A 24,538-nucleotide genomic window follows, 5' to 3' on the forward strand; every position below is an offset into this window, starting at 1 on the left:
GGCTTCAGCCGTCAGACATAAGTTTGAGCTCTCACATGTCAGCTGTGTCTGTGGTTTATATGTAGCCTTTGGGATCACCTTAAGGGGCAGGTTATTTTCAAACCAATAAACGAATATAATATGTCCTGAAGTCCGAGGGCCTGCTGAAAGTCCAGTTTCTTTTGGGTAACTTAAATCCCCAAAATGTGTAACATCAGCGTGCAGTTACTTTGTATGCAGGTGGATTAAAATGTTATTTTATTACCGGCCGAAATATTGCGTCCGCGTTATCTGTTAACACGCGTTGGAGATAACACATTGTGGTGGTTCGCAAGGTAGCCAGAGCAGCTGTAAATTTCAATTTTGCTTCAACGATTGCAGGTCTGTTTTACCACAACCCCCGTCCTCGTTGTAATAAACGCTCGTGTATATTGACATAAAAGTGGGACATGCACGGAACATGTTGAACCTTGCAATAGATGATGAGGGCCAAGTCTAGCAAGTATGGCTGTCTTTTAATATGGCAGGGTTAAGTGCGTAAGTGCCTTGTGCTTTGGTATTGAGCTCCGAATGGTGGTCTCAATGGCAAAAATGAGTTGTAATTAAGACAAGGGTTTGTATATTGTGGCGCAATGTTTGGTCTAGCACATACATGGTACAAGAGAGAATGGTACTGCAGTATCGGGGACCTGCTAAGCCTTCTTTACCTTCTTCATAAGTGAGTTCACAATAATACATCCTCGATTCAATTGCTACGCTTTTATAGCACATTGTGAACGGAACCAGCGTATAAGACTCGGAGGCGCAGAGAAGAAAAATGGCCGCCATCCCGCCATGCGAAAGTGGATGTCCAGCGAGGCTGTGGTTAACCACTACACACATGCTGATGGGACAGGTTATGAAATGTTCCTCGTCATCTAGGCGGGCTTGTCTCTTGCGCTCGGCTTCACTGGCAGCAAAGCCTGATGCATGAGCTCGCCTTCAAACGACCTCGACCCCCTTTTTGGGAGCAGCTGCAAAACCCAATCTTCACCAGGAACAAATTGTAAGAGGGTCCCATTGTTCACAGGCGCATTATCATCCATCACATGATTTCGGTGCTTGTTTTGCGTTTTTTAACCCAACAGTGAGCTCTATGCTGTATGCCTGATTAGGCTGACGCGAGCGCTCGGCGTCTTAGGTGGGTACGGCTGGGACCCGCCTGGGATTTTTGTTTACGACACCAAATTTTCCGATCAAAGAGTGTAAAACACAAAGGGCAGCCGCTCGTCTTCCTACTGAATTTTAATACGGGAAAAGGAAATACTTAAACACAAGGAAATCACAACACAACAAACGATATTGCAAAAAATGCAAAAAAAACTGCACAGAGGTGGGCTAAAAACCGCGACATCGAGAGAAAGCGAAGTAATACACGCGCTAAAAACCAATCACGACCCCCGCAGATATGCAACCTTTTGAATGAAGCAACACACTCTCTTGGCTTACGCGCATGTCATCTCTATCCGCAGTATGAAAAGCTTCTACTACTTCACGTGTGATTTGCCATCCATGTTTGAACAAAATGTCTGCGCCTCGTAGAATCGTCAAGCAGTCAGATTTAATACAGTGTGATGACAAATGGGAACAATGCAGGCATTTCAATGATAAATCATGCTCACGTAAACGTACTTCAGGCAGCGACCCGCTGGGCCCACATACGTTCGCCCACATGACAGGGCAATACTATATGCAACATCCGTCCCACACGCAGCATAGCGGTTGGCATATATAACACCGCAGCCACAACTTGTTTATCATGTCGGCGCTTTCTCCTGTTATTTTTACCGTTCATGATGTATTTAGCACTCGCCCAACTTGCTACAGTTTTGTAACACAGTTTCAAAATCGCAATGTTTTTACGAGCAAAACGAGTGAGTTAGCACAGGACAGAGCGAATAAAGCGCAAGATTTTTCGATGCTAATACAATTGCCCTTATGATTATGGCGTTATATTGTCCAGTTTTCCGTGTCCTTAAAAATTATTTTGGCAATAAAGAGGAAACTGTACCTGGGGATAATTTACCGAGATGATGGGTTATGGCCGTTTATTTTCTTCGGCCGGTGGTCCGTCTAAATGTAGTGTAGAATTTCCAGAGACAGCATTATCCCTGCGATGCATTTATGTTATTTCTCCCCTTCAGTGACGTAGGAAGACAACTTGCAACGGCGTGGCTATTGTGCGGCATCATCAATATTAAAATAAATCTTGAGCATTGCCTCAGTTATTTTAGATGCAGAGCATCTGATTCACTCGCCTTGTCCCTCCGGCGTCGTCGTCGTCGGCGGCGTTGTCCACCCCTCCCCCATCTCCTCGCCGCGCCAGCTGTGCTCTACGCCGCTCACCCCCTCTCCTCTCCGATAGCGAACACTCTCTCGCGAGGTGCATTGGATTGGATTGGATTGGATTGGCTTGGATTGTATTGTATTGTATTAGATTGGCTTGGCTTGGCTTGGCTTGGCTTGGCTTGGCTTGAATTGGATTGGATTTGGATTGGATTTGATTGAAGTGGATTGTGTTGGATTGTGTTGCGTCGTAGCCGCGGCACGTTGCGTCATAGCCGCGGCAGACGCGCTGGGGCCGGCGCATGTGCAGTACTCTCTCTTCCGCGGTTTCCTCTCCTTCGGGCGCGCTGCGCATATAACCGGTGTGCCGTTCTCCGGCGAAGCAACATCCACGCTTGGCTCAAACACCTGGAGTCCACGCCGCTTTACCAGTACGCCAATGCCGTCATCGACTGGGACCGGCTTACGCAGTCCCCCCAACGTTATGCGCGCTATAGAACGCGGTCCCTTCGCCGCTCCGCCTATGCGTCGCCTCCACACAAGGGTTCCCGCGAGGGGAGATGGAAGTTTTTTATTGTAGTGGCCATATGTTTGCCACTTCGGATTGATTTTCGGGAAGGAACAAACATTGCACACCGTTTAATAATTCTTCCTGTCTTCTGCGACAGCTACTGAGAGGGCTGTCGGGTAGTCACCAGTTTTTAATTAAGAAATATCTGGCGCCTCGACAGTTTCTAATTTGGGAAGAAGTTCGTACATTTCAGAATTGGTTTGACTGGCCGCACTTCGAGTTGTGGGGCGAGGGTTTTGTTCAGCGTCAACAGTGTGTAGCCTTAGCAATTAGTTAATATCGACTCACAGGCAGAACGATGAAGACAAGCGCTGGAACCTCGGCAGGAGCAATAGAAACACATCGGCTATTTTCATTTGCTTATAAAGCTTCGTAAGTATGCACGAGCAGAAGTACAGCACTGATATTTAGTGTTGTGGCACATCTGAGCAGTTCGCAGCCTAATGAATGCTGGTCTGGATGTGCGCTATTTTACGCTCATCAGAGACGTTGGCGTTGATGTTGATAGTGACTCCGTCAAAATATCAGCACTAAGGAAGTGGTGACGTTGAAGCCACCTCCTGGTAGTAACGAAGGTGTTCCTGCTTCGAAAGGCTCAGGACATACGATGCTTGGTTCGGTGCCATCGCAATATATTTCGGAACAATCAACACCAAAGTGTGACAAAGGGTAATATTGTACCAGCTGCGGGTTGGCTTCGCCGTACATTTCCAGGGATACCTTGACAGCTGTTTCCCAAGCACTACCCCTCATATTATCACACCATGAAATCATAACCAACAATTTAAATAAAAACCACCACAATTCGGATCTCAAAAAAATTGATTAAAAGCGCCAGTCTGGACACTCTGTCCGCTTTGTTGCTGATAAGTAAAATTGAGCGCACGTTTTGACACTTTATCTTCAAAAACGAACTAACGTATTCCACGGTAAGCCTCAATAACAAAAAACACGTAAAAGCATGGTCCAGCGTCAACGCGATTTGCGTACAGCGAAGTGTGATGTATGGTGTTTTAGGACGCTGTAAAAACCTGCACCAACGTTAGAAATCCCCAGTTTCTTCTGTAGTCAATGCCAAAGAAAGACACACACGCCGGGGCCAATGTTCCGTAAGGTTTTAATGGAACCAACAAAAGTGCATTCTGGGTTTGCTGCTTCCCCCAGCTACTTAACCTTAAATTAGAAAATACATGCACGAAAGGACGGACCCGCGAAGTTCTTGTGGACACGGTGCGATCTGTCTAAGGCCACAACGTTTACGAACTAGACAAAAAGATGTGATAAAAGATACCCGATTACTTTAATAGGCCCACACTAGTGTCACTATATAAGATAGAATACCGTCACTGAGGCGCGCAAGCGAGCAACGGCGGCCATTTTGTTTTTTATCAGGGTTGCCAGATTGCTGCTTCTGCGTCCTCACCGCTAAGTTTGAGGAGGTCGTTTGTAAACGACGCTGCTGAAGATGCAGCAGCACGGCATCTTCGGAAACAATTCTGCTGCTGAAATGCTGCGAAGTGCGTTTCTTTGATGCGCGTTCGTAACGTCACCAGTCGGGCGCAACCGCGGAACAGGGAGGTCAAGACCCGCCGCGGTGGCTCAGTGGCTAAGGCGTTGCGCTGCTGAGCACGAGGTCGCGGGTTCGATTCCCGGCCGCGGCGGTCGCTTTTCTGATGGAGGCGAAAAGCAAAAACGCCCGTGTGAACGAGATTTCGGCGCACATTAACGATCCCCAGGTGGTCAAAATTAATCCGGAGCACTCCACTACGGCGCGCCTCATCGCCTGCGTTGCGTCGGCGCGTTAAACCTTACAATCAATCAACAGGGAGGTCAAGCTGCGACTACCACAGAAAACGTAGAAACAACGAAATGGCGGTGCCCATGAGCCCTCGTAGTGTAAATAAATTTCACGTGATGTGAACTGACCAATGATCACGGCGGCAGCACGGAACAATAGGAAAAAAAGAGTGCCGATACTCTGTAACCTTATCTAGCGACACTAGTACACACTATATTCGACAACAAAGCCAATCGCATGTTAAGCAACAAGCAGACTCTATATTGCCGCAAACCGTTCCTCCTGTTTTGTTCACCTATGGCTGTCTTATCTTTCTTGGAAGCGAAGCTCATGTTCCCTTCTCTTTCTTTTCTGTGCCAGACTGGCTATGTTATTTCATAGGGACAGTGTTTCACCCTGTCGTCACAAGACTAGAATAACCTTCTTTGATCACCTCTTTTCGTGATGTAATTCGAAGCTTCCAGAAACAGTCACGCGGAAAGATAAATGCTCGCAGGAAAAACGCCACGGCATTCGATTCGCCGACCCTCGTTTGTGCGCGCCACGTTTTTGACTCCTCCTTCCCCGCTTGTGTATTCTTCCAGTACTTAGTAGAGCGCAAATTGGCTTCAATAAACTTTGTTGACTGAAGAAACCTACGTCGTCCTTGGCTACGTGACAACGTGTTATCTATACTCCGGTTCTTCGGAGTGTAGGATTATATCTACAAGCAGCCACCCATCATTCCAAAAAAGCCCTGTGAACATAGCCTTGCCCCATCTTCCTGCTCTTATCTTCAACTTCCGGCTTCCCGTTGTTCTTTCGAAGGAAAAACCCGCGTAGGGCATGGTCGCGTTTTAATGCCTGCTGGCCGTAGTGCTTCGGTTCGTTTGGGGACCAGAAAAAGCTGATACAGAAGCCCGCTAGGAATCTAGAAACTCCTAACTCGGAAAGCTGCTTAGTTTGAGGGGTACTTATTCCCGGAACATCAATTGAACATCAGTTAGTTTCTGCAGTCGGTGCTCGTTTGCTCTACCAGCGGTTAAAAAACGTTACTGCTTAACCCAAGAGGGAGTTTAGAGGTCAAGTTCAGCTATATATACGTTACGTATTTTAAATTCGGGTGATCCGATTCACACCTTCTTTCCGGAACCGTTTCCCGTGCCCGATGAGTTGGGTTAACGTATGAAGCAGTTCACCATTGAAATAATTTCGGATAAAAAAGACATGCAGTTCACACATATTCAATTCACGCCATGTGGGTTTAAGGATATCGCAGCTATATAGACCGGCCTTGACATTGTTGGACTGTTTGACGAAGTTCAAAACTTTTTATGCTGGGTTCTTTAAGCGAAATTACCTCACTTCGTCTTATCTTTTCCTTTGCCCTGTTGTCCTACTTATCCTTCGAAGGAAATAAAAAAGTCATCTAGCTAACTTTAAGCTCGAGCACCACGCTGGGGCTGCTTTATTTTCTTGAAAGTGTGTTTTCCACTCTTTTCTCAATTAATCTCCCGTGTGTCGTAACTTGCGTATTTTAAAGGTCCAAAGGGGTCTAACGATTCAGCCTTTTCTACCCTATATTATCTCCTTGAACGCCCACTTAATTATTGGGTGCAATAACCGAGTCAGAAGTTTTCTTTGTCCAAGATGTTCAAATCGGCAAACCAACTGGACAGCAATGAAGCTCTCGTATTATCGTAGCACCGAAGCAGTGACTGAAGGCTTGGCAGCGTACACTTTATGCGGCAGCAAAAGACACCGAGTGCAAGATACCGACTACAAAACTATCGCAGCGCGTACCATGGTGCGGCCTTGCTTAAGGAGCCTATTTTGGCGGTCAACAACATTAACGGGTGAAACTACCGACGTCACTGTGCGACCCTGTGTTCAAAAGAAATTGAAAACAAGAAACACCTTCATAGAAGTCACTTTTTCATGTAATGCTCGTGAAATCCAAACTTCTGGTCACATTTTGTGGAGCTGCTTCTGTTATTTCACGCCTGGGTAGTCCGGACGCTGACGATCGACATGGGTGCCGGTAAAAGAGTGTTCATTTCCCGCTAGGTTCGCGCGAGTGACAAGAACATGGGATGGCAGTGATCGCCAGGCGAGGTGAGTGGGGAAAGCGTCCGCCTGAACAACGCCAAGCCGGCAGGCGCCCGTGCTGTATATTCGAAACGTCTTGCTCGCAAGCGCAGGAGATGTAGCGCCACTAGAGCGGCAGTCTGTTTCTTGCATAGGCGTACACAACAATTTTATTTTTAAATCAAGATTATTGCCATGCAAGTGAGCCGTGTTCCGTGCTACAACTTCCCCCAAGCATTTTATGTAAATTCAAGTTAATATTAACCGGCGTGAGCACCCTCCCAACAAAATGGCATGAGTTCGGTGGGCCAAGCTTCACCAACGTGATAACAAAAAACATGAACCCTTCTGATGATTGCGCTGTCTAAATGAAGACTTTCGGAAGTCGCAAGTCTGTAAATACAGTGGTGGCTGTGGCCTAACTGCAATGTTGGTTATAACGTAAACACGGTGTGGCAAGAATTATGAAGTATAAATACTTTATTGGTTACTTCAAGGGCCGCGAGGGGAGCGGGTAGCGTCACTATAAAAGAGTATCGACACTCTTTTCTGCTACTCATCCATGCCGCCGCCGTGATCATTGGTCAGTTCGCATCACGTAGCACTTGTTTACACTGCGACGATTCATGGGCGCCGCCATTTTGTTGTTTATTTGTTTTCTCTCGATCAACTGTGGTAGTCTCAGCTTGTCCTCCTACTCTGCGGCTGGGCGCGACTGGCGTCGTTCGGAGTGCGAATCAAAGATAACGCGTGTAGCAGCATTTCAACTGAAGACGTTTGTCCGAAGACGTCGTGTTGCTGCGTCTTCAGAAGTGTTGTTTACAAATGACCTCACCTAGGTTAGCTGTGAGGCGCCAGAAGCGGCAATCGGGCAGCACTCATAAAGAAGAAAATGGTCGCCTTTGCTTACCTGCGTTCCTCGGTGACGATACTCTGTATCTTATCTAGTGACACTAGGAGTGGGCATTGGGTGGGTATACCAGAAAACATTCGAGTCACCCTGAAGCAAAGCAAAACAAATACAACAATGTCTGAAATTTGTTGTCAGTTGTTGACTGATTACCACACACACCATCAAATGAATTATTAAATGAGAATACACAAGCACGAGGAGTGCGGGAGCAGTTTTTCATAGGCTGAAATAAACTAATGGCATCCAGTGTTTACTTCAAGTTTTCCGGGCCTGCTATCAGCACAAGGTTTTCACGAAGGTTATTCCCCAATTTTCATTGTTCATCAAGGCTGAGTTCACCAATGTGGTGCTTGCAGGCAACGAATGTGAACTCTAGATTGTTCTGTTATTAGTACACCTGGAAAAGTTGCCGCGTGATAATGAGTGTTAACATCTGCAGAGCAAGAGAATTTCGTCAAGTTTTTCGCCGGAGCTAAGCAGGCGTAGATTTCCCCATTTGTTTAGTAATGCAACACTTGTGGATGGTGAAAATTCGGAGTATTCACATTATCTGAATATGCTGGCAATATAGTGCGGTCGTTGTGGGTGGAACAAGTTGTATCTTTAGCGGCTGTGAAAAGCGACTGTGAACAGCTATGTTAGTGGTTATCTGGGCTAATGGACATGCATTATTTTGCAATTGGTGACATTTCAATCTATGGCCCAGTTTTGTAACACTAAGAGAATGGTTGTATTTTCATCGGATCATTGGGCCTTTTGTTGTTTGTATTTAAAAAAATCCCACGTGGAAATATACCGATACTTCTAATAATATTGCCCCCGAGATCACTTGAATTCGCTTCAGGAGGACAGGGCCTAGTAATGTGCTTGCGACATCCAGAAATGTGTATGCCAGATGACAAATTGTTACCTGGCGTGAAATGTCTCTAATGACGGACTAGCTGGTCAGAAATGACAGGTTTGAACCCGATTCAGAATAATGACAGCTTGTCCATACATCTTGTTAAGCTCTTTCTTGCAATATATACTTTATGTTTCCGCGCGTAAGTCTGAAGGTGAGCGTGGAGGTCATGAGAGAACGCAGCTAATTAGGCCACCGCAAATCCAGGAGAATAATTGAGGGTGATTGATGATGTTCGGAAGAAAATGTCATGCATTATTTTGGTGAACGCGCTCGTTGGTAATATGGGTCGATAATTATGCACTAATGCTCTGCAGCTCGATTTTAAGACCACAGGGATTTCATCAATTTTTCATCCAATGAGCGCGTCACCTCAAGAAAAAAATTGTGCAAAACCAGCATGGTGCTCCTTCATTTCTTGTGCTTTCCGTCACAGCGCTAGTAATACTGCCAAGACCTGCTACCGATGAAAGCTCCCTTCCGTTGAATAGTGCCGATGATTGTAGTTTCCGTCGTCGTTATTGATGGTGCGGCCTTTTTATTACCTGCTGCGTTAGTGGTACAGAAATGATTGTTTCATCTTTGTACAAAGCCTCTTTGGAAGGCATTGTTTAAATATGTTAGCAGGTTTGCTATCACACAGCTTCCTGGGTGAGCTGTTAGATACGGTAATCAGGGCAGGAATTGATGGATGTATGGTCTTCCAAAACCGCTTCGATCATGTTTGAGCCTGTTAGGTAGTACATTGTACAGAAAAGGTTTTTTTTTTTTTTACCAGGGCGAACAAGCTTATTCATCGGCTTCACCGCGCCTTAGTAAGCCTGCCAAATGTTCGCTTGGTTCTTTTCATTTGCGTTTTTTAAAGGCCCTTCCTTCCGACTGATTAGCTTTGTTTTGCGTTGGTATATCGCGGTGAGATGTTTTCTCAATATTATGCGATAACCTTCGGAATAAAATATTCTGCCCATTCATTAGGTTCTCGCAAATATTCACGCCATAACCCAAATCAATATTTCCAGGGCTTGCTTTCAAACGTTGAATGTAATCAAACAGTGGATAAATCACCTTACCATAGTTCAGCTCGTTCAAGGTACACTGAAACGCTCCCGATAAACGCTTTCTTTTATGCCTGAAAGCACTATCAAAATCTTCAATAATCGCCAGCACATAGCGAAAAAATGCTTGGATTGCTCGTCCCGCCAGATGCATACGCTAATTTCTGCTTTTGCGCCTTGTTAAAATAGCTAGAGATTGGGTTTGTTGCTACTACAGAAACGATGTTGGCCCGTAGCCGCTGTGCGCCTTGAGCACGCAACAGTGCGCACGCAAACACGCAATGCACAAGCAACAGCGCGCACCAATACGCACGCAATTTACGTGCGCAAACAATGAACAGAAAAAGAAATAGCAAAATTCTGTCCAATTTTCTGTTTTCTAGGATATTCGATAGACGTAGAGCAGTGGTATTTGTTTTTGCAGCTTTCAGCCACCTAATCTTTACATTTTCTGGACTGTCTGTGCTTAAGCATTTCAATTTTTGAAGAAAAAAGTTGAAAGACTTGTGCCTACAAGATACTGACAGCCGACTGTGGCTACCAGGGCGGACAACCACCCATCAAAGGAAAAAGGGTTTTCTGCATCCGTGTACCTGAGTACCGGCTAGCACACTGTCTGTACCTTGTTCCTGTCCCAGTCTCCGTCACGTTAAGCTTGCGGGCCGCTCATCGTGTCCACTTAATTGTTGTATTAATTCGGCGAGCAGTGGAGTAATTAGCCTCCGCGTACGGGCGTCGGTGCTGCCTGGGGTATCCGCATCCGTCGGTTGCCACAGAAGCGATCTTTACTGTTGTGGCGAGATGGGAGGCTTCAGCCGTCAGACATAAGTTTGAGCTCTAACATGTAAGCTGTACCTGTGGTTTATTTGTAGCCTCTGGGATCACCTTAAGGGGCACGTTATTTTCAAACCAATAAACGAATATAATATGTCCTGAAGTCCGAGGGCCTGCTGAAAGTCCAGTTTCTTTTGGGTAACTTAAATCCCCAAAATGTGTAACATCAGCGTGCAGTTACTTTGTATGCAGGTGGATTAGAATGTTATTTTATTACCGGCCGAAATATTGCGTCCGCGTTATCTGTTAACACGCGTTGGAGATAACACATTGTGGTGGTTCGCAAGGTAGCCAGAGCAGCTGTAAATTTCAATTTTGCTTCAACGATTACAGGTCTGTTTTACCACAACCCCCGTCCTCGTTGTAGTAAACGCTCGTGTACATTGACATAAAAGTGGGGCATGCGCGGAACATGTTGAACCTTGCAATAGATGATGAGGGCCAAGTCTAAAAAGTATGGCTGTCTTTTAATATGGCAGGGTTAAGTGCGTAAGTGCCTTGTGCTTTGGTATTGAGCTCCGAATGGTGGTCTCAATGGCAAAAATGAGTTGTAATTAAGACAAGGGTTTGTATATTGTGGCGCAATGTTTGGTGTAGCACATACATGGTACAAGAGAGAATGGTACTGCAGTATTGTGGACCTGCTAAGCCTTCTTTACCTTCTTCATAAGTGAGGTCACAATAATACATCATCGATTCAATTGCTAGGCTTTTGTAGCCCATTGTGAACGGAACCAGCGTATAAGACTCGGAGGCGCAGAGAAGAAAAATGGCCGCCATCCCGCCATGCGAAAGTGGGTGTCCAGCGAGGCTGTGGTTAACCACTACACACATGCTGATGGGAGAGGTTATGAAATGTTCCTCGTCATCTAGGCGGGCTTGTCTCTTGCGCTCGGCTTCTCTGGCAGCAAAGCATGACGTATGAGCTCGCCCCCAAACGACATCGACCCCTTTTTCAAGAGCAGCTGCAAAACCTAATCTTTACCAGGAACAAATTGTAAGGGGTTTCCCATTGTTCACAGGCGCATTATCATCCATCACATGACTTCGACGCTTGTTTTGTGTTTTTTAACCGAATAGTGAGCTCTATGCTGTATGCCTGATTAGTCTGACGCGAGCGCTCGGCGTCTTAGGTGGGTACGGCTGGGACCCGCCTGGGATTTTTGTTTACGACACCAAATTTTCCGATAAAAGAGTGTAAAACACAAAGGGCAGCCGCTCGTCTTCCTTCTGAATTTTAATACGGGAAAAGGAAATATTTAAACACAAGGAAATCACAACACAACAAACGATATTGCAAAAAATGCGAAAAAAACTGCGCAGAGATGGGCTAAAAACAGCGACATCGAGAGAAAGCGAAGTAATACACGCGCCAAAAACCAATCACGACCCCCGCAGATATGCAACCTTTTGAATGAAGCAACACACTCTCTTGGCTTACGCGCATGTCATCTCTGTCCGCAGTATGGAAAGCTTCTACTACTTCACGTGTGATTTGCCATCCATGTTTGAACAAAATGTCTGCGCCTCGTAGAATCGTCAAGCAGTCAGATTTATTACAGTGTGATGACAAATGGGAACTATGCAGGCATTTCAATGATAAATCATGCTCACGTAAACGTACTTCAGGCAGCGACCCGCTGGGCCCACAGACGTTCGCCCACATGACAGGGCAATACTATATGCAACATCCGTCCCACACGCAGCATAGAGGTTGGCATATTTAACACCGCAGCCACAACTTGTTTATCATGTCGGCGCTTTCTCCTGTTATTTTTGCCGTTCATGATGTATTTAGCACTCGCCCAACTTGCTACAGTTTTGTAACACAGTTTCAAAATCGCAATGTTTTTACGAGCAAAACGAGTGAGTTAGCACAGGACAGAGCGAATAAAGCGCAAGATTTTTCGATGCTAATACAATTGCCCTTATGATTATGGCGTTATATTGTCCAGTTTTCCGTGTCCTTAAAAATTATTTTGGCAATAAAGAGGAAACTGTACCTGGGGATAATTTACCGAGATGATGGGTTATGGCCGTTTATTTTCTTCGGCCGGTGGTCCCGTACAAATGTAGTGTAGAATTTCCAGAGACAGCATTATCCCTGCGATGCATTTATGTTATTTCTCCCCTTCAGTGACGTAGGAAGACAACTTGCAACGGCGTGGCTATTGTGCGGCATCATCAATATTAAAATAAATCTTGAGCATTGCCTAAGTTATTTCAGATGCAGAGCATCTGATTCACTCGCCTTGTCCCTCCGGCGTCGTCGTCGGCAGCGGCGTTGTCCACCCCCCCCCCCCCCCCCCCATTCTCCTCGCCGCGCCAGCTGCGCTCTCCGCCGCTCACCCCCTCTCCTCTCCGATAGCGAACACTCTCTCGCGAGGTGCATTGGATTGGATTGGATTGGCTTGTATTGTATTGCATTGGATTGGCTTGGCTTGGCTTGGCTTGGCTTGGCTTGGCTTGAATTGGATTGGATTGGATTTGGATTGGATTTGATTGAAGTGGATTGTGTTGGATTGTGTTGCGTCTTAGCCGCGGCACGTTGCGTCATAGCCGCGGCAGACGCGCTGGGGCCGGCGCATGTGCAGTACTCTCTCTTCCGCGGTTTCCTCTCCTTCGGGCGCGCTGCGCATATAACCGGTGTGCCGTTCTCCGGCGAAGCAACATCCACGCTTGGCTCAAACACCTGGAGTCCACGCCGCTTTACACATACGCCAATGCCGTCATCGACTGGGACCGGCTTACGCAGTCCCCTCAACGTTATGCGCGCTATAGAACGCGGTCCCTTCTTCGCTCCGCCTATGCGTCGCATCTACACAAGGGTTCCCGCGAGGGGAGGTGGAAGTTTTTTATTGTAGTGGCCATATGTTTGCCCCTTCTGATTGATTTTCGGGAGGGAACAAGCATTGCACACCGTTTAATAATTCTTCCTGTCTTCTGCGACAGCTACTGAGAGGGCTGTCGGGTAGTCATCAGTTTTTAATTAAGAAATGTCTGGCGCCTCGACAGTTTCTAATTTGGGATGAAGTTCGTACATTTCAGAATTGGTTTGACTGGCCGCACTTCGAGTTGTGGGGCGAGGGTTTTGTTCAGCGTCAACAGTGTGTAGCCTTAGCAATTGGTTAATATCGACTCACAGGCAGAACGATGAAGACAAGCGCTGGAACCTCGGCAGGAGCAATAGAAACACATCGGCTATTTTCATTTGCTTATAAAGCTTCGTAAGTATGCACTAGCGGAAGTACAGCACTGATATTTAGCGTTGTGGCACATCTGAGCAGTTCGCAGACTAATGAATGCTGGTCTGGATGTGCGCTATTTTACGCTCATCAGAGACGTTGGCGTTGATGTTGATAGTGACTCCGTCAAAATATCAGCACTAAGGAAGTGGTGACGTTGAAGCCACCTCCTGGTAGTAACGAAGGTGTTCCTGCTTCGAAAGGCTCAGGACATACGATGCTTGGTTCGGTGCCATCGCAATATATTTCGGAACAATCAACACCAAAGTGTGACAAAGGGTAATATTGTACCAGCTGCGGGTTGGCTTCGCCGTACATTTCCAGGGATACCTTGACAGCTGTTTCCCAGGCACTACCCCTCATATTATCACACCATGAAATCATAACCAACAATTTAAATAAAAACCACCACAATTTGGAACTAAAAAGAATTGTCTAAAAGCGCCAGTTTGGACACTACGTCCGGTTTGTTGCTGATAAGTAAAACTGAGCGCAAGTTGTGCCAATTTCTCTGCTTTAAAAACGAACTAACGTATTCCGCGGTAAGTCTCAATAACAAAAAACACGTGAAAGCATGGTCCAGAGTCAACACCATTTGCGTACAGTGAAGTGTGATGTATGGTGTTTTAGGACGCTGTAAAAATCTGCAACAACGTTGGAAATCACCAGTTTCTTCTCGATCGTTAGAGTCAGAAGGCTGCGCTTCGTGTAAGTATGGTTGGTTTTTAGGTTTTACTTGTACCCTGCACTAAACACACGCAGCGGCCCCAGTGGACGTGTGTTGAATTCTTAACTTGGCCATTGAAGTGTTTGTAGGATAAAAACTGTTGACTCGGAGGAGAGGGTGCGGCCCCCTAGATTTATTTCTGGCGCATACATCCGGCCAGAACTGGGAGCGGCGATGACAAGCCGCGTCCCAGGCTTGCCTGATAATGCTTGTGCCGTTTGCTTATGGCGATGATTGTGGCGCTGAATGCAGATGGTGATGCCACCACTACAGGTTTCTGTTGCGATGTACTTCCCACTCCTGGCTGTATAAAGTGTACATGTGACTTACCTTAAAAACAGCAACGCCTTTGTGACTTTGGTACTCAACTTTTTGTTCCAAACTATCTTTTATTTTCTTTCTAGGAAGGTGTCCTTGGAGCACAACAGAGAATTAAACCCATGCAAACAACACAAAGGTCGGATGATGGCCTTGTTCCGCACTTGGTTTACACAATCGAGAACCAGGAAATGCTTGACAACGCGATTCTACCAAACAAAATAGGTAACGTTGTCGCCGGATTTTCAAAGCATAAATTTAGCATACGTAATCCTACTAGCATCTCTTTCCATGAACGGGGGGTTCCATTGAAAGCTTACTTGAAAGGCGCCACTGAAATGAACAGAGAAATTCAGAGCTGCTGAAGTCATTCGTTATTAGGGTGTATTAGCTTATATAAGGGTTATTTGACTGACTGATTTATTGAGATAAGGAATTTAATTAGCTGTTATATAAATGTGTGGCCCACCTCGTTCGGTGGGATTAAACTACTCGGTGGCACCTCAACCTTACTTGGAACGCCATACAAGACAAAATGTGTAATCCCGACACTAATAACAGGCGGTATAATAACCACAGAAGGAAGGAAAGCCAAGAAAGAAATTGGATAACGATTACGATACTTCCTCACGCGAAATTTCAGCGCATCACAGACTGAAGTCTTGTCGGTGACGGTGCATAGCTGCTGCGTCTGGTGAAGTGTTCGCGTAACATGCGAACGCACAACGGCGCCCGTTATTCTGGTATTTTCTGACAGCGTGTCGGCGCCAACAAAAATGACTCGCGCGGCCTCGGCCTACCGTCATCGTCCTCACGCTTTTGCCATACTTTCCTCCTTCGGTCCTGTGCTCACTCTACCTTATCTATCTTCGGTGTCCTCTTCGTTCGCTCGATTACAACGAGGACAACGGCAGCACGAAACCACAGGAGCGGGAGCTTAAGAGCTGCGCTGTCAAGGTCTGCCCTATTACCAATTCCAGTACTTGACAAAGTTGGCATAAAGATGGGGATATTATTCGTAATGCAGTATTAGTAATACTAAAATTCACCGAGAAGCTATTCACGTCTTGCGTGTAACATAGGCGATAGCCCTTTAGCATATACAACCCATAAGTGCGTTCATTATCAATCATGTATGAATGAATTGATGTGGGTATGCTCACGTCACAATCCATAAAGCAGATATTCTTGTATGCTAAAATCTCCAACAATCGTAGTGGTGGTGCCCCTCTGTACACGCAAGTAGGACACCGACGCAAAAAGATTGCACAGGAGGCTATGTGAGCCAACTGTCGACCAAGTACAGTCAATCCCTGATAATTCGGCGTCAGTTAATTAGGAATTTCGGGTAATTCGCATGCGGCGCCTTGTCCATTCCAAGTTCCGCACTGTTCTACGGCTAAAAACTCTCATTAATTCCGACAGATTCGGCCGCAATTCGATTTAATTGATTGATTTTAGGGTTTAACGCGCCAACGCAACGCAAGCAACTAGGCGCGCCGTAGTTGAGGGCTCCGGATTAATTTTGGCCACCTGGGGACCTTTATCGTGCGCCTAAATCTCGTACACACGGGCGTTTTTGTTTTTCACCTCCATCAGAAAAGCAGCCGCCGCGGCCGAGAATCGAACCCACGACGTCGTGCTCAGCAGCACAACGCCTTAGCCACTGAGCCACCGCGGTTGGTGCAATTCGGTTAATTCGGACTCCCACCGAGTTCCGATAGAGGAACAGCAGCGCATTCAGACGCGGCCGCATTTCCGCTAATTCGGATTCACGGCAGAAATCAAACGCGCACCTGAAAAACTTCGAGACCGAAACTGGGTACGAATGAATTTGTGCACATCTCAGGGCCACAAAAAGCGCATGGCACTGGTTCAGAACAAAGTAAGGCATAATGCACGTGGCTGCGGCCATCAGTCTAGCCGAACCGACGGCGACCACGGGTTTGTCTTTTCTTCACATCGTGTGCGCGCGTGTCACACACGTACAAGTGACGCTGCGATGGTTTTACCACGCCAGCAAAGAGGACGAAGAAAGAAACAGGGGTCTGGCAGCGAAGGTAAAAATATTGAAGGCGCTGCATATTGAAGGCGCCGCGAAGCAAACGACAATCACTGACTTTTTAAAAATATCAAGGTTTGGTGATGCTGAAAGCATTTTTTAAGTTATTATGAGAGTACGCGCCATAATTCGGACACTAGGTTAATTCAGACATTATGTCCGGTCCAGTAAAATCTGAATTAATGGTGTTTTGCTGCCCATCTACTACTCCTCCGAATTGTACTGATAATAATATTAGTACACTAAAATATTATTAGTACTAAGAATTACAATTATGACGCTGTTAATCAACCATACTAGTTACATGTGCAGACGTGCCAAAACCACTTTTCGCTTGAGGAGCACCTCCCACGAGCTGAAAGCACATCGCATACATGTAAAAGACAAAAAATAAAAATTCTGAGATTGTCGCAAAGGGGCTGTGGGTTTAGGCCCTGGGGCGGCTGAGGTAGGGAGATTCTTAGGTATGCTTTCACCCAGAATAGCTTCCCCGAAAATTATATCACCCAGAAACTTTGCCAAATTCCTGGAGAAGATATTATGCAAGAGTGCTCTTGCATACCAGATCTGTCACTCATGTATTTATTTCTAAACAAAATAGAGGATAACGGACACCGTAAAAGTTTGCTCTGCTCTCACAGAACTCACATTCCTGCAATATTCCTTCCTAAGATGACCAGAATATGATACTGAAATATTTTGTAGTTTAATTATAAATACATAAATTAGCCGTGACCTAATCAATCAATGTAGTTGCTTAGGATGACAGCGCTTTTTTATTTCAGCGGTTATCATATTATTAACAGCGTCATGCAATGTTGGGAAAGCATAGGCATTTTTGCAATTGTTATGTGCTACCTGTGATTGCTTGGTTCTGCAGCCACTCTATGGAAACAAAATTGACGGCGTATTTGCTTCTTTCGCTACAGATGGCGCCGAAATACGATAGCGTTCTCTCCCTGCAAGTGAACGCCCATCGTCCTGTACATCCGTCTCTAAAACTGCTCCATTTTGCGCTACCCTGCTTGCCTTCCCATCAGACCTTAAAGCCCTGATTTTATTCCCTGCCAGTCTCCTTCCCTCTTTCACCTTTCCCAGCTTTCTTGTCTGCTTTTTCACCTTGTTCCCCTAACCCTCTCCCCCTCCCCTCATGTCCTACTCCCAAGATTCTCTCCTCCCTCACCCCTTCTTCTCGCACTATTACTGCTTCCCTTTCTCGCAATTTGCAATCTATTCCGCCTTTTCTACTTCTCTTCCCTGCTTTCATATTATTTCCCTCTTTTTCGCCGTTTTCATTCTATTTGCAACACTTCCTGCTTCTTAACCATTCCCCGAAATCTTCCACTCCTCCTCCTGCTGAACTTCTCTTCCTAGCCTTCCCTGCTTGCTCGCCTCTTCTTTTCATCCCATTCTTCTTCATCCTTCTCTTTTCCGCTACACCCATCTTCTCCCTCACTCCTTTCCTTCAACCTCCGTCTCACTTTTCCTCCATCCCCTGCCTTCTTCCTATGCAGCTGCCGCCCGATTCCATAGTTCACGTGACTAGCCGTAGGTTCATCGTATTTTGTTGGTCTTGGGTTCAAGGACGGTGACACGCCAGTCCGTGACGTGGCCTACCGGTGATGTTATTAATGTTATTCACCACCGTAGTTAACCGGCCAAACGGAAAATGCCAGAGAGTCAGTGGCCAGCTGGCGGGAAAATCTACCAGTAGAACTCCTTACATATTTGGGCGACACACAGACAGACAGACGGACAGGCAGAGCAACATGAGGATATAGTGTATAAAAAATGAAAATATTTTAGTTGTGCTATCCAGTTCAGTTCAGTTTAGTTTATTGTAACCGAAAACAAGGGTCAGTGCATGGGGATTGATATTACAGAAAGAGGTCCCTAAGTGCGGCACTGGGGTGGGACCTCTTGTAAATGAACAGCAATACAATATATACTTCTAGCAATCACAGCAGAAGGAACTTACTACCACCTCCCCTCGGGGGAACCCCTGTGTAGATGCGACGCATAGGTGGAGCGGCGAAGGGACCGCGTTCTATAGCGCGCATAACGTTGAGGGGACTGCGTAAGCCGGTCCCAGTTGATGACGACGTTGGCGTACTTGTAAAGCGGCGTGGACTCTAGGTGTTTGAGCCAAGCGTGGATGTTGCTTCGCCGGAGAACGGCACACCGGTTATATGCGCAGCGCGCCCGAAGGAGAGGAAACCGCGGAAGAGAGAGTACTGCACATGCGCCGGTCCCAGCGCGTCTGCCGCGGCTATGACGCAACGTGCCGCAGCTATGACGCAACACAATCCAACACAATTCACTTTAATCCAATCCAATCCAAATCCAATCCAATCCAAGCCAAGCCAAGCCAAGACAAGCCAAGTCAAGCCAAGTCAAGCCAAGCCAATCCAATCCAATCCAATATAAGCCAATCCAGTCGAATCCAATCCAATGCCCCTCGCGAGAGAGTGTTCGCTATCGGAGAGGAGAGGGGGGGAGCGGCGGAGAGCGCACCTGGCGCGGTGAGGAGATTGGGGGAGGGGCGGACAACGCCGACGACGATGACGACGCCGGATGGACAAGGCGAGTGAATCAGATGCTTTGCATCTAAAAGAATTAATACGAAGATTATTGCCGTCAAGGCCCGTGACACAACACTCACACAAAAATAAGTTTGTTCGCAAAGCGAGCACTCGTCTCAGTTATAGAAGAAAGTGCAAAGACATAAGAGGCAAAAGAAAAATGGTGAGAAATTGAAAAAAAAGTGAGCATAAACAAAAGATCAAATTCGTGCGAACTAATCAACTGAAAAGTGGGGGTCTTCGAGGATAAATTTTAGAATTGATTGATTGTAAAATGAGTGACCTAATTTTTTAGCATTAATAGGCAAGTCATTACATAATTTAATGGCGGCAAATGAAACCGTTTGATTACCTTAGTTTGTTTTAACTTTAGGGAGTAAAAAATTATGTTGTAATGCAAATCACGTTATGTTATGGTTAGTCAAATCAGTTCTACCGATTATAAAAAGCACACTCTTATCACTAACAAGTCTATGGGTGGTCATTCCAATATTATATAAAATAAGTTTATCCAACGGGAGATCTAGGTGTTGATCTAAGTGTTGGTATTGTGTTGAGTGTACTGTCACAGAAGGACTGCACAAGAGACGAGGTCACATGGTATTGTACGTTGATATTATTGCTGTGCAAAAATGGTTTTATGGTGACGTGTAAAAAACAGCGTCATTATTCCTAGCCCCTCGTTTCAAGAATTAACGGCTCTTCACAGGCAGCGTTTGGCCTGTCTGTGAAGAGCGATCCACGCTGACCCGCTTTTCTCGGGGCGTTTTGTACAGTGGGCTGTGTTGTCATTATTGCCGTGATTTTGCACTAATAGTGTTCTATTTAATTTGGTCACGTTCCAGATCCTAGTGTCTTGAAAGAAAGAAGCTATGGATCTCGAACCGTTCCGAGTATCTTTGAAGTAGAAATGTTCATTGTTACCGATTCAGCACACTACAGTTACTTTAACTCGACACAGGAGCTGCTTGTGTATCTGCTTATCACCGTTAACTCTGTGAGTATATTTTACGCACTCTTTGAGACAGGTTTGTAACATTCAATTTGAAGTAACATAATCAAAACGAGCATCGGAAATACGATGATTCTGTAAGTTATGCCATTTCGTCGACGCTCAAGCTAACTTAGTGTTATTATAGCGTCCAGATGTCCCGTCAAAACCAAGCATATTCTATTTATGCGTTTATCGTAGCGAAACGGTCCTAGGGATATCTAGAAACCTCCTACAACTCCAAGCTTTATGCAACGTCTAAAGTTCAACTACTGACGGTACTAATTTATGGACAGTACTTGCTTTTACTTGTTGCAGTATAGTACCTATAAGACAAACCTCGCACTATATTTTATTGCAGTTATCCTTCATAAATATTAACAAAGCGAAACCGGTTGGACACTTATTTGAAATGAGTTTCAAGACTTCAGCCAAATAGATCAAAGTCATGAACACATCAAGAAGTTAAGCAATATTTTGTTTTACGAATGCAGAAAAAGACACGGATATACCGAAACTCGAAATTTCAAGAAAGATTGTCATTTTTTACCTGAAGAAGTTTTAAGCTTAAAGAATGGTGGCTCATGACGGAAAACTTAAAAACACCTTGAAAGACGGTGCAATCATTTGTAAACATGGGATGTTTGAACATTTTACAGGACAAAATAGCGGAGACAAGGAAAGGGACAGAACAGCACCTTCTTTAAAGTAAATTTAAAAGAGTATGCATTGAATTTAAGTTGTCCTACCCTCCCGTGGCCAAAACGCATGTCTGCACGTTACCATTGCAACAACAAAAAATACTGAAGACTGCCTTTAAAGGCACCCTTGTTAAATCACGGGCGTCATCACTTCGTGGCTCTAACCGTTACGCGCTGGGCAGATAGGCGTGTTCATTGTGACGAAGGAAAATGTTCGCCCAGAGCCGATTAAGCTATAAAGAAATCACAGAACCTTACCGCCTCGCTCCACGAATGTATCCACCCGCACATCCGGCTCTTACTAACGCTGGAAAACATCTGTGGCGCCCACTGCAACTGAACACACTCAGATACGTCACAAATCATATTTCCCAGATACTATATACGTCCGCCAATCGCCCTGCATATCGCGCAAAGGGCACTGTCGCACAACTCATACGGCCATGCCCTGAGGACCCGTTCCCTTAATCCCCACCATCGAGCTCTGGGAGGAAGCGCTGGGCAGCTCGCAATTGCAGACTCAGAAGAATCTCGCGGAATGAGCTGCCGTGATCCCCGGTAGTCTCGGGACAGCGGTCAACCCACCCACCAAAGCAGACTTTTGAAGCAGTTTTTTTTTTAAGCAAATCTTTCTGCCTCTACCAGTTAACGGTTCTTTTGCGGCGTGCGGGACAATAAATTCCCAAAGCGGCGGAGGCGGTGGGCGGTCCCGAGGGTTTTACTTTTGGAGCACGCTGTGGATTGCGCGGCGAATTTACCCAGCGTTCCCCGCGCGGAGGTGCCTGCTCGTAGGCGGGCGCGTCGACGGTACGGCTTTGTCGTCTGCTTTAGCGACGGTTGTTTTGGGCCTGTTTTGGCGATGGGAAGACAAACTACTGTGGCGATGGGAAGACAAGTGGTACGGGCTATTTTGATTTTGCCTCCAAAAATAGCGTTGCCATTTACAGTGTTAATATTCTAAGAAATAAGACCCATCACACTTAGGTTTTCTAGTGAAGAAAATATAGTTGCACTGTATCCAAAGAACTTGTCCTGCTTGTACGTCCTCTGTTGCCTTTCTAGAGCAAAGTTTTTGTCAACACCTTCGCTTCATTTCCTACCAGGCTTCCATTGAATTTACACCATCGACTTCTTGTGAATGGTTACACTACGCGGGGTCCGGAAAGCTAACAAATGAGACACTTTTGCTCCGCAGGTCAACTTGAGATACACAGATATCACCTCTCCGAAAATAATGTTTCTCCTCACTGGTGTTGAGCAAAACAAGGTAACTATCCGCTCGCCCTCTTTCTTAATGTGGTTGATTGTAACACCGCGCTTTCTCTACGTAGGGTGAAACCTATAAATCTGGAAATGGAAACTACATGCACGACTCGCCTACTTTAGGCAACTTTAAACTCTACGCTGAAACCAAAAGACACGATCATGGTTACCCTGATTTTGTTTACCTAATGACTGGGTGAGGAGACTGGTTTTTATGCGAATTTAACTACAAAGAAATAAATTCATCGTTCTGATTTACTTTCTTTTCTATAGACGAGAAGTGTACATGACGGATAATTCTGGAAGAATGAACACTAATGGGCTTGGTGAGCACGAAAATCTGCTGCATCTGTTTTGAATTTACCACAGACGGAGTGTGGAGATATTTTTTTTTTCTTGCGTTGTAGCACCTGGCCTAGGTTACATTTGGACGCAACGCTGCGCGACGCCAAAAAGGTGCTGAATTGAATAGGCTGTTGTAGTTGTGTCAAACTATATTGTTAATTCGAAAAGCAGACGCTTATAAATTAAAAACTTTGCAGTTACACGGTGACAATAACAAAAGGCCAAACAGTTCTGCGGAGAAATTCGCTGAATTTGACAGGAACAAACGTTTTTTTTTTTAATATTATGAATTAAAAATACGATTCTTATAAAAGCAGCCATCTCGTCGTCTGCCATTGCCTTCTGCTGCTCAAAGGCTGAGGGGCACCAGAAGAGCACTTGGCATGACCCAGGCAATACGCTCAAAACTTTTTTATCACAGATTACAGAAAAAGATGTAGTGACCCAATGTTCCACCGCGGCAGCCTTATCTGAGTTTTACATCCCTTTTCTTATGGACTCTGTGGCTGCACGGCAACTGGTTAGGTGCTAAGCTTAAAAATTGTTTCATAAATTCTTACAAGAAATGGACTAAAATTGGACACTGCTCCATCTACGTTTATGTGTGTGCTCTCTATCCAGGTATTGGATACGTTGCTGGCGTGTGCACCACCTTCAACGTGGCCCTTGGCGAAGACAAAGCTGGCTTTCACACAGGAATGCACACGCTGACACACGAAGCGGCCCACGTGTAAGACAATTAATCCTTACGTAGCCTTCTCGAGCTTTTGTGTCTATTCATCACTTGGTTTCGAAAGACGTGTTCTTAAAATATATATGTCACTTTCTAAAACATCGCTCAACGCTTAAATTTATTTCTTGCCTGTTTGGTAATCAATATAAATCACTTAAAAGATTTTCAGTAGAAACTTGGGAAGAAATTGCCACTCTCAACCGATGGAAAATGTTTATTCTGCGCCGAAGGCGTTTGTGAAAGCACGGGCTAAGTGGTACACGTTTGACCCCTGCTGTTACAGCAAGAGGCTGGGCTCGGGATCGGTGTTCGTATGCTCTCGTTGATAATCTTTAATTATTTTTGCGCGTAGGGTAGTCAATAGGCCTCCCGCTGGGTCAACCTCACTGTCCCGCCTTTCATGTTTCTCCGCTCCTCTCCTATTGTAACAAATGTAGAAAAAGCTCCGCGCACGATCATGCCGATTTTCTTGTGTTTTACTTTAAGGCTTGGCTCAGCTCACGACGAAAGCCCACCAGTGCAAAACGTTCCGGGTCATCCAGGCTCAAAAACTTGCCTCTGGAGTTCAGGCTATATTATGAGCTACATCAACAACGGGCCCAACCACCATCGTTTTTCTACGTGCAGTATGGAGCAAATACGATATGTTGTTAGGTAAGACATATTTTACGCTTGTATCACGTGTGAAAGAAGTCGTGGTCGTTAGACAAGACAGTAGAAATAACAGCAGCCCGTGTGGTAACTCCAAGCTAATTGATTTATGAAAAAGACACATCATAATGCACAAGGCTGTTGGAACAAACATTCAGGGAACGAGTTTTTAACACTTGCTTAAGAAGCAACTGTCCCCTACATCCTACCTAAGGTCTGAGCAGCGTAAGCTCCAGTTACGACTGGTGCACCTCAAGGGAGTGTCGTGGGACCGACCAACGCTTTTCTTATACATGTAAATAATATTACCGCTTTAGTGTGTTCTGTGGTATTCTAAATAGAGTGGGAATGATTGCCTCATTTTGCGGAGCGGAAAATTTCGTTCGACTTCAGTCTAGCGAGGACACATAAATAAACTACGAAATGATCAATGTCCCTGAATTTTAATGAAACTGTGCCAGCAACGGAGGCTTATAA

The 24,538-nt window shown here is 45.6% G+C and overlaps 1 protein-coding gene across 1 annotated transcript in view; it reads left to right on the top strand.

Moving 5' to 3' along the window:
- The window catches only part of LOC144143065 (venom metalloproteinase BumaMPs1-like), a 55,671-nt gene that overhangs the window by 16,568 nt on the left and 14,565 nt on the right, over positions 1-24,538 (top strand). Inside the window, exons 4-11 of the mRNA XM_077674880.1 lie at positions 14,820-14,958; positions 16,228-16,234; positions 20,230-20,374; positions 22,265-22,336; positions 22,401-22,528; positions 22,606-22,658; positions 23,299-23,407; positions 23,897-24,064. Coding sequence (XP_077531006.1) covers positions 14,820-14,958; positions 16,228-16,234; positions 20,230-20,374; positions 22,265-22,336; positions 22,401-22,528; positions 22,606-22,658; positions 23,299-23,407; positions 23,897-24,064 — 821 coding nt within the window. The remainder of the gene's footprint in view (positions 1-14,819; positions 14,959-16,227; positions 16,235-20,229; positions 20,375-22,264; positions 22,337-22,400; positions 22,529-22,605; positions 22,659-23,298; positions 23,408-23,896; positions 24,065-24,538) is intronic.

This window comes from Haemaphysalis longicornis, unplaced genomic scaffold, assembly GCF_048455015.1.
Source record: "Haemaphysalis longicornis isolate Haplotype H1 unplaced genomic scaffold, Haemaphysalis longicornis Haplotype H1 scaffold_6, whole genome shotgun sequence".
NCBI lineage: Eukaryota > Metazoa > Arthropoda > Arachnida > Ixodida > Ixodidae > Haemaphysalis > Haemaphysalis longicornis.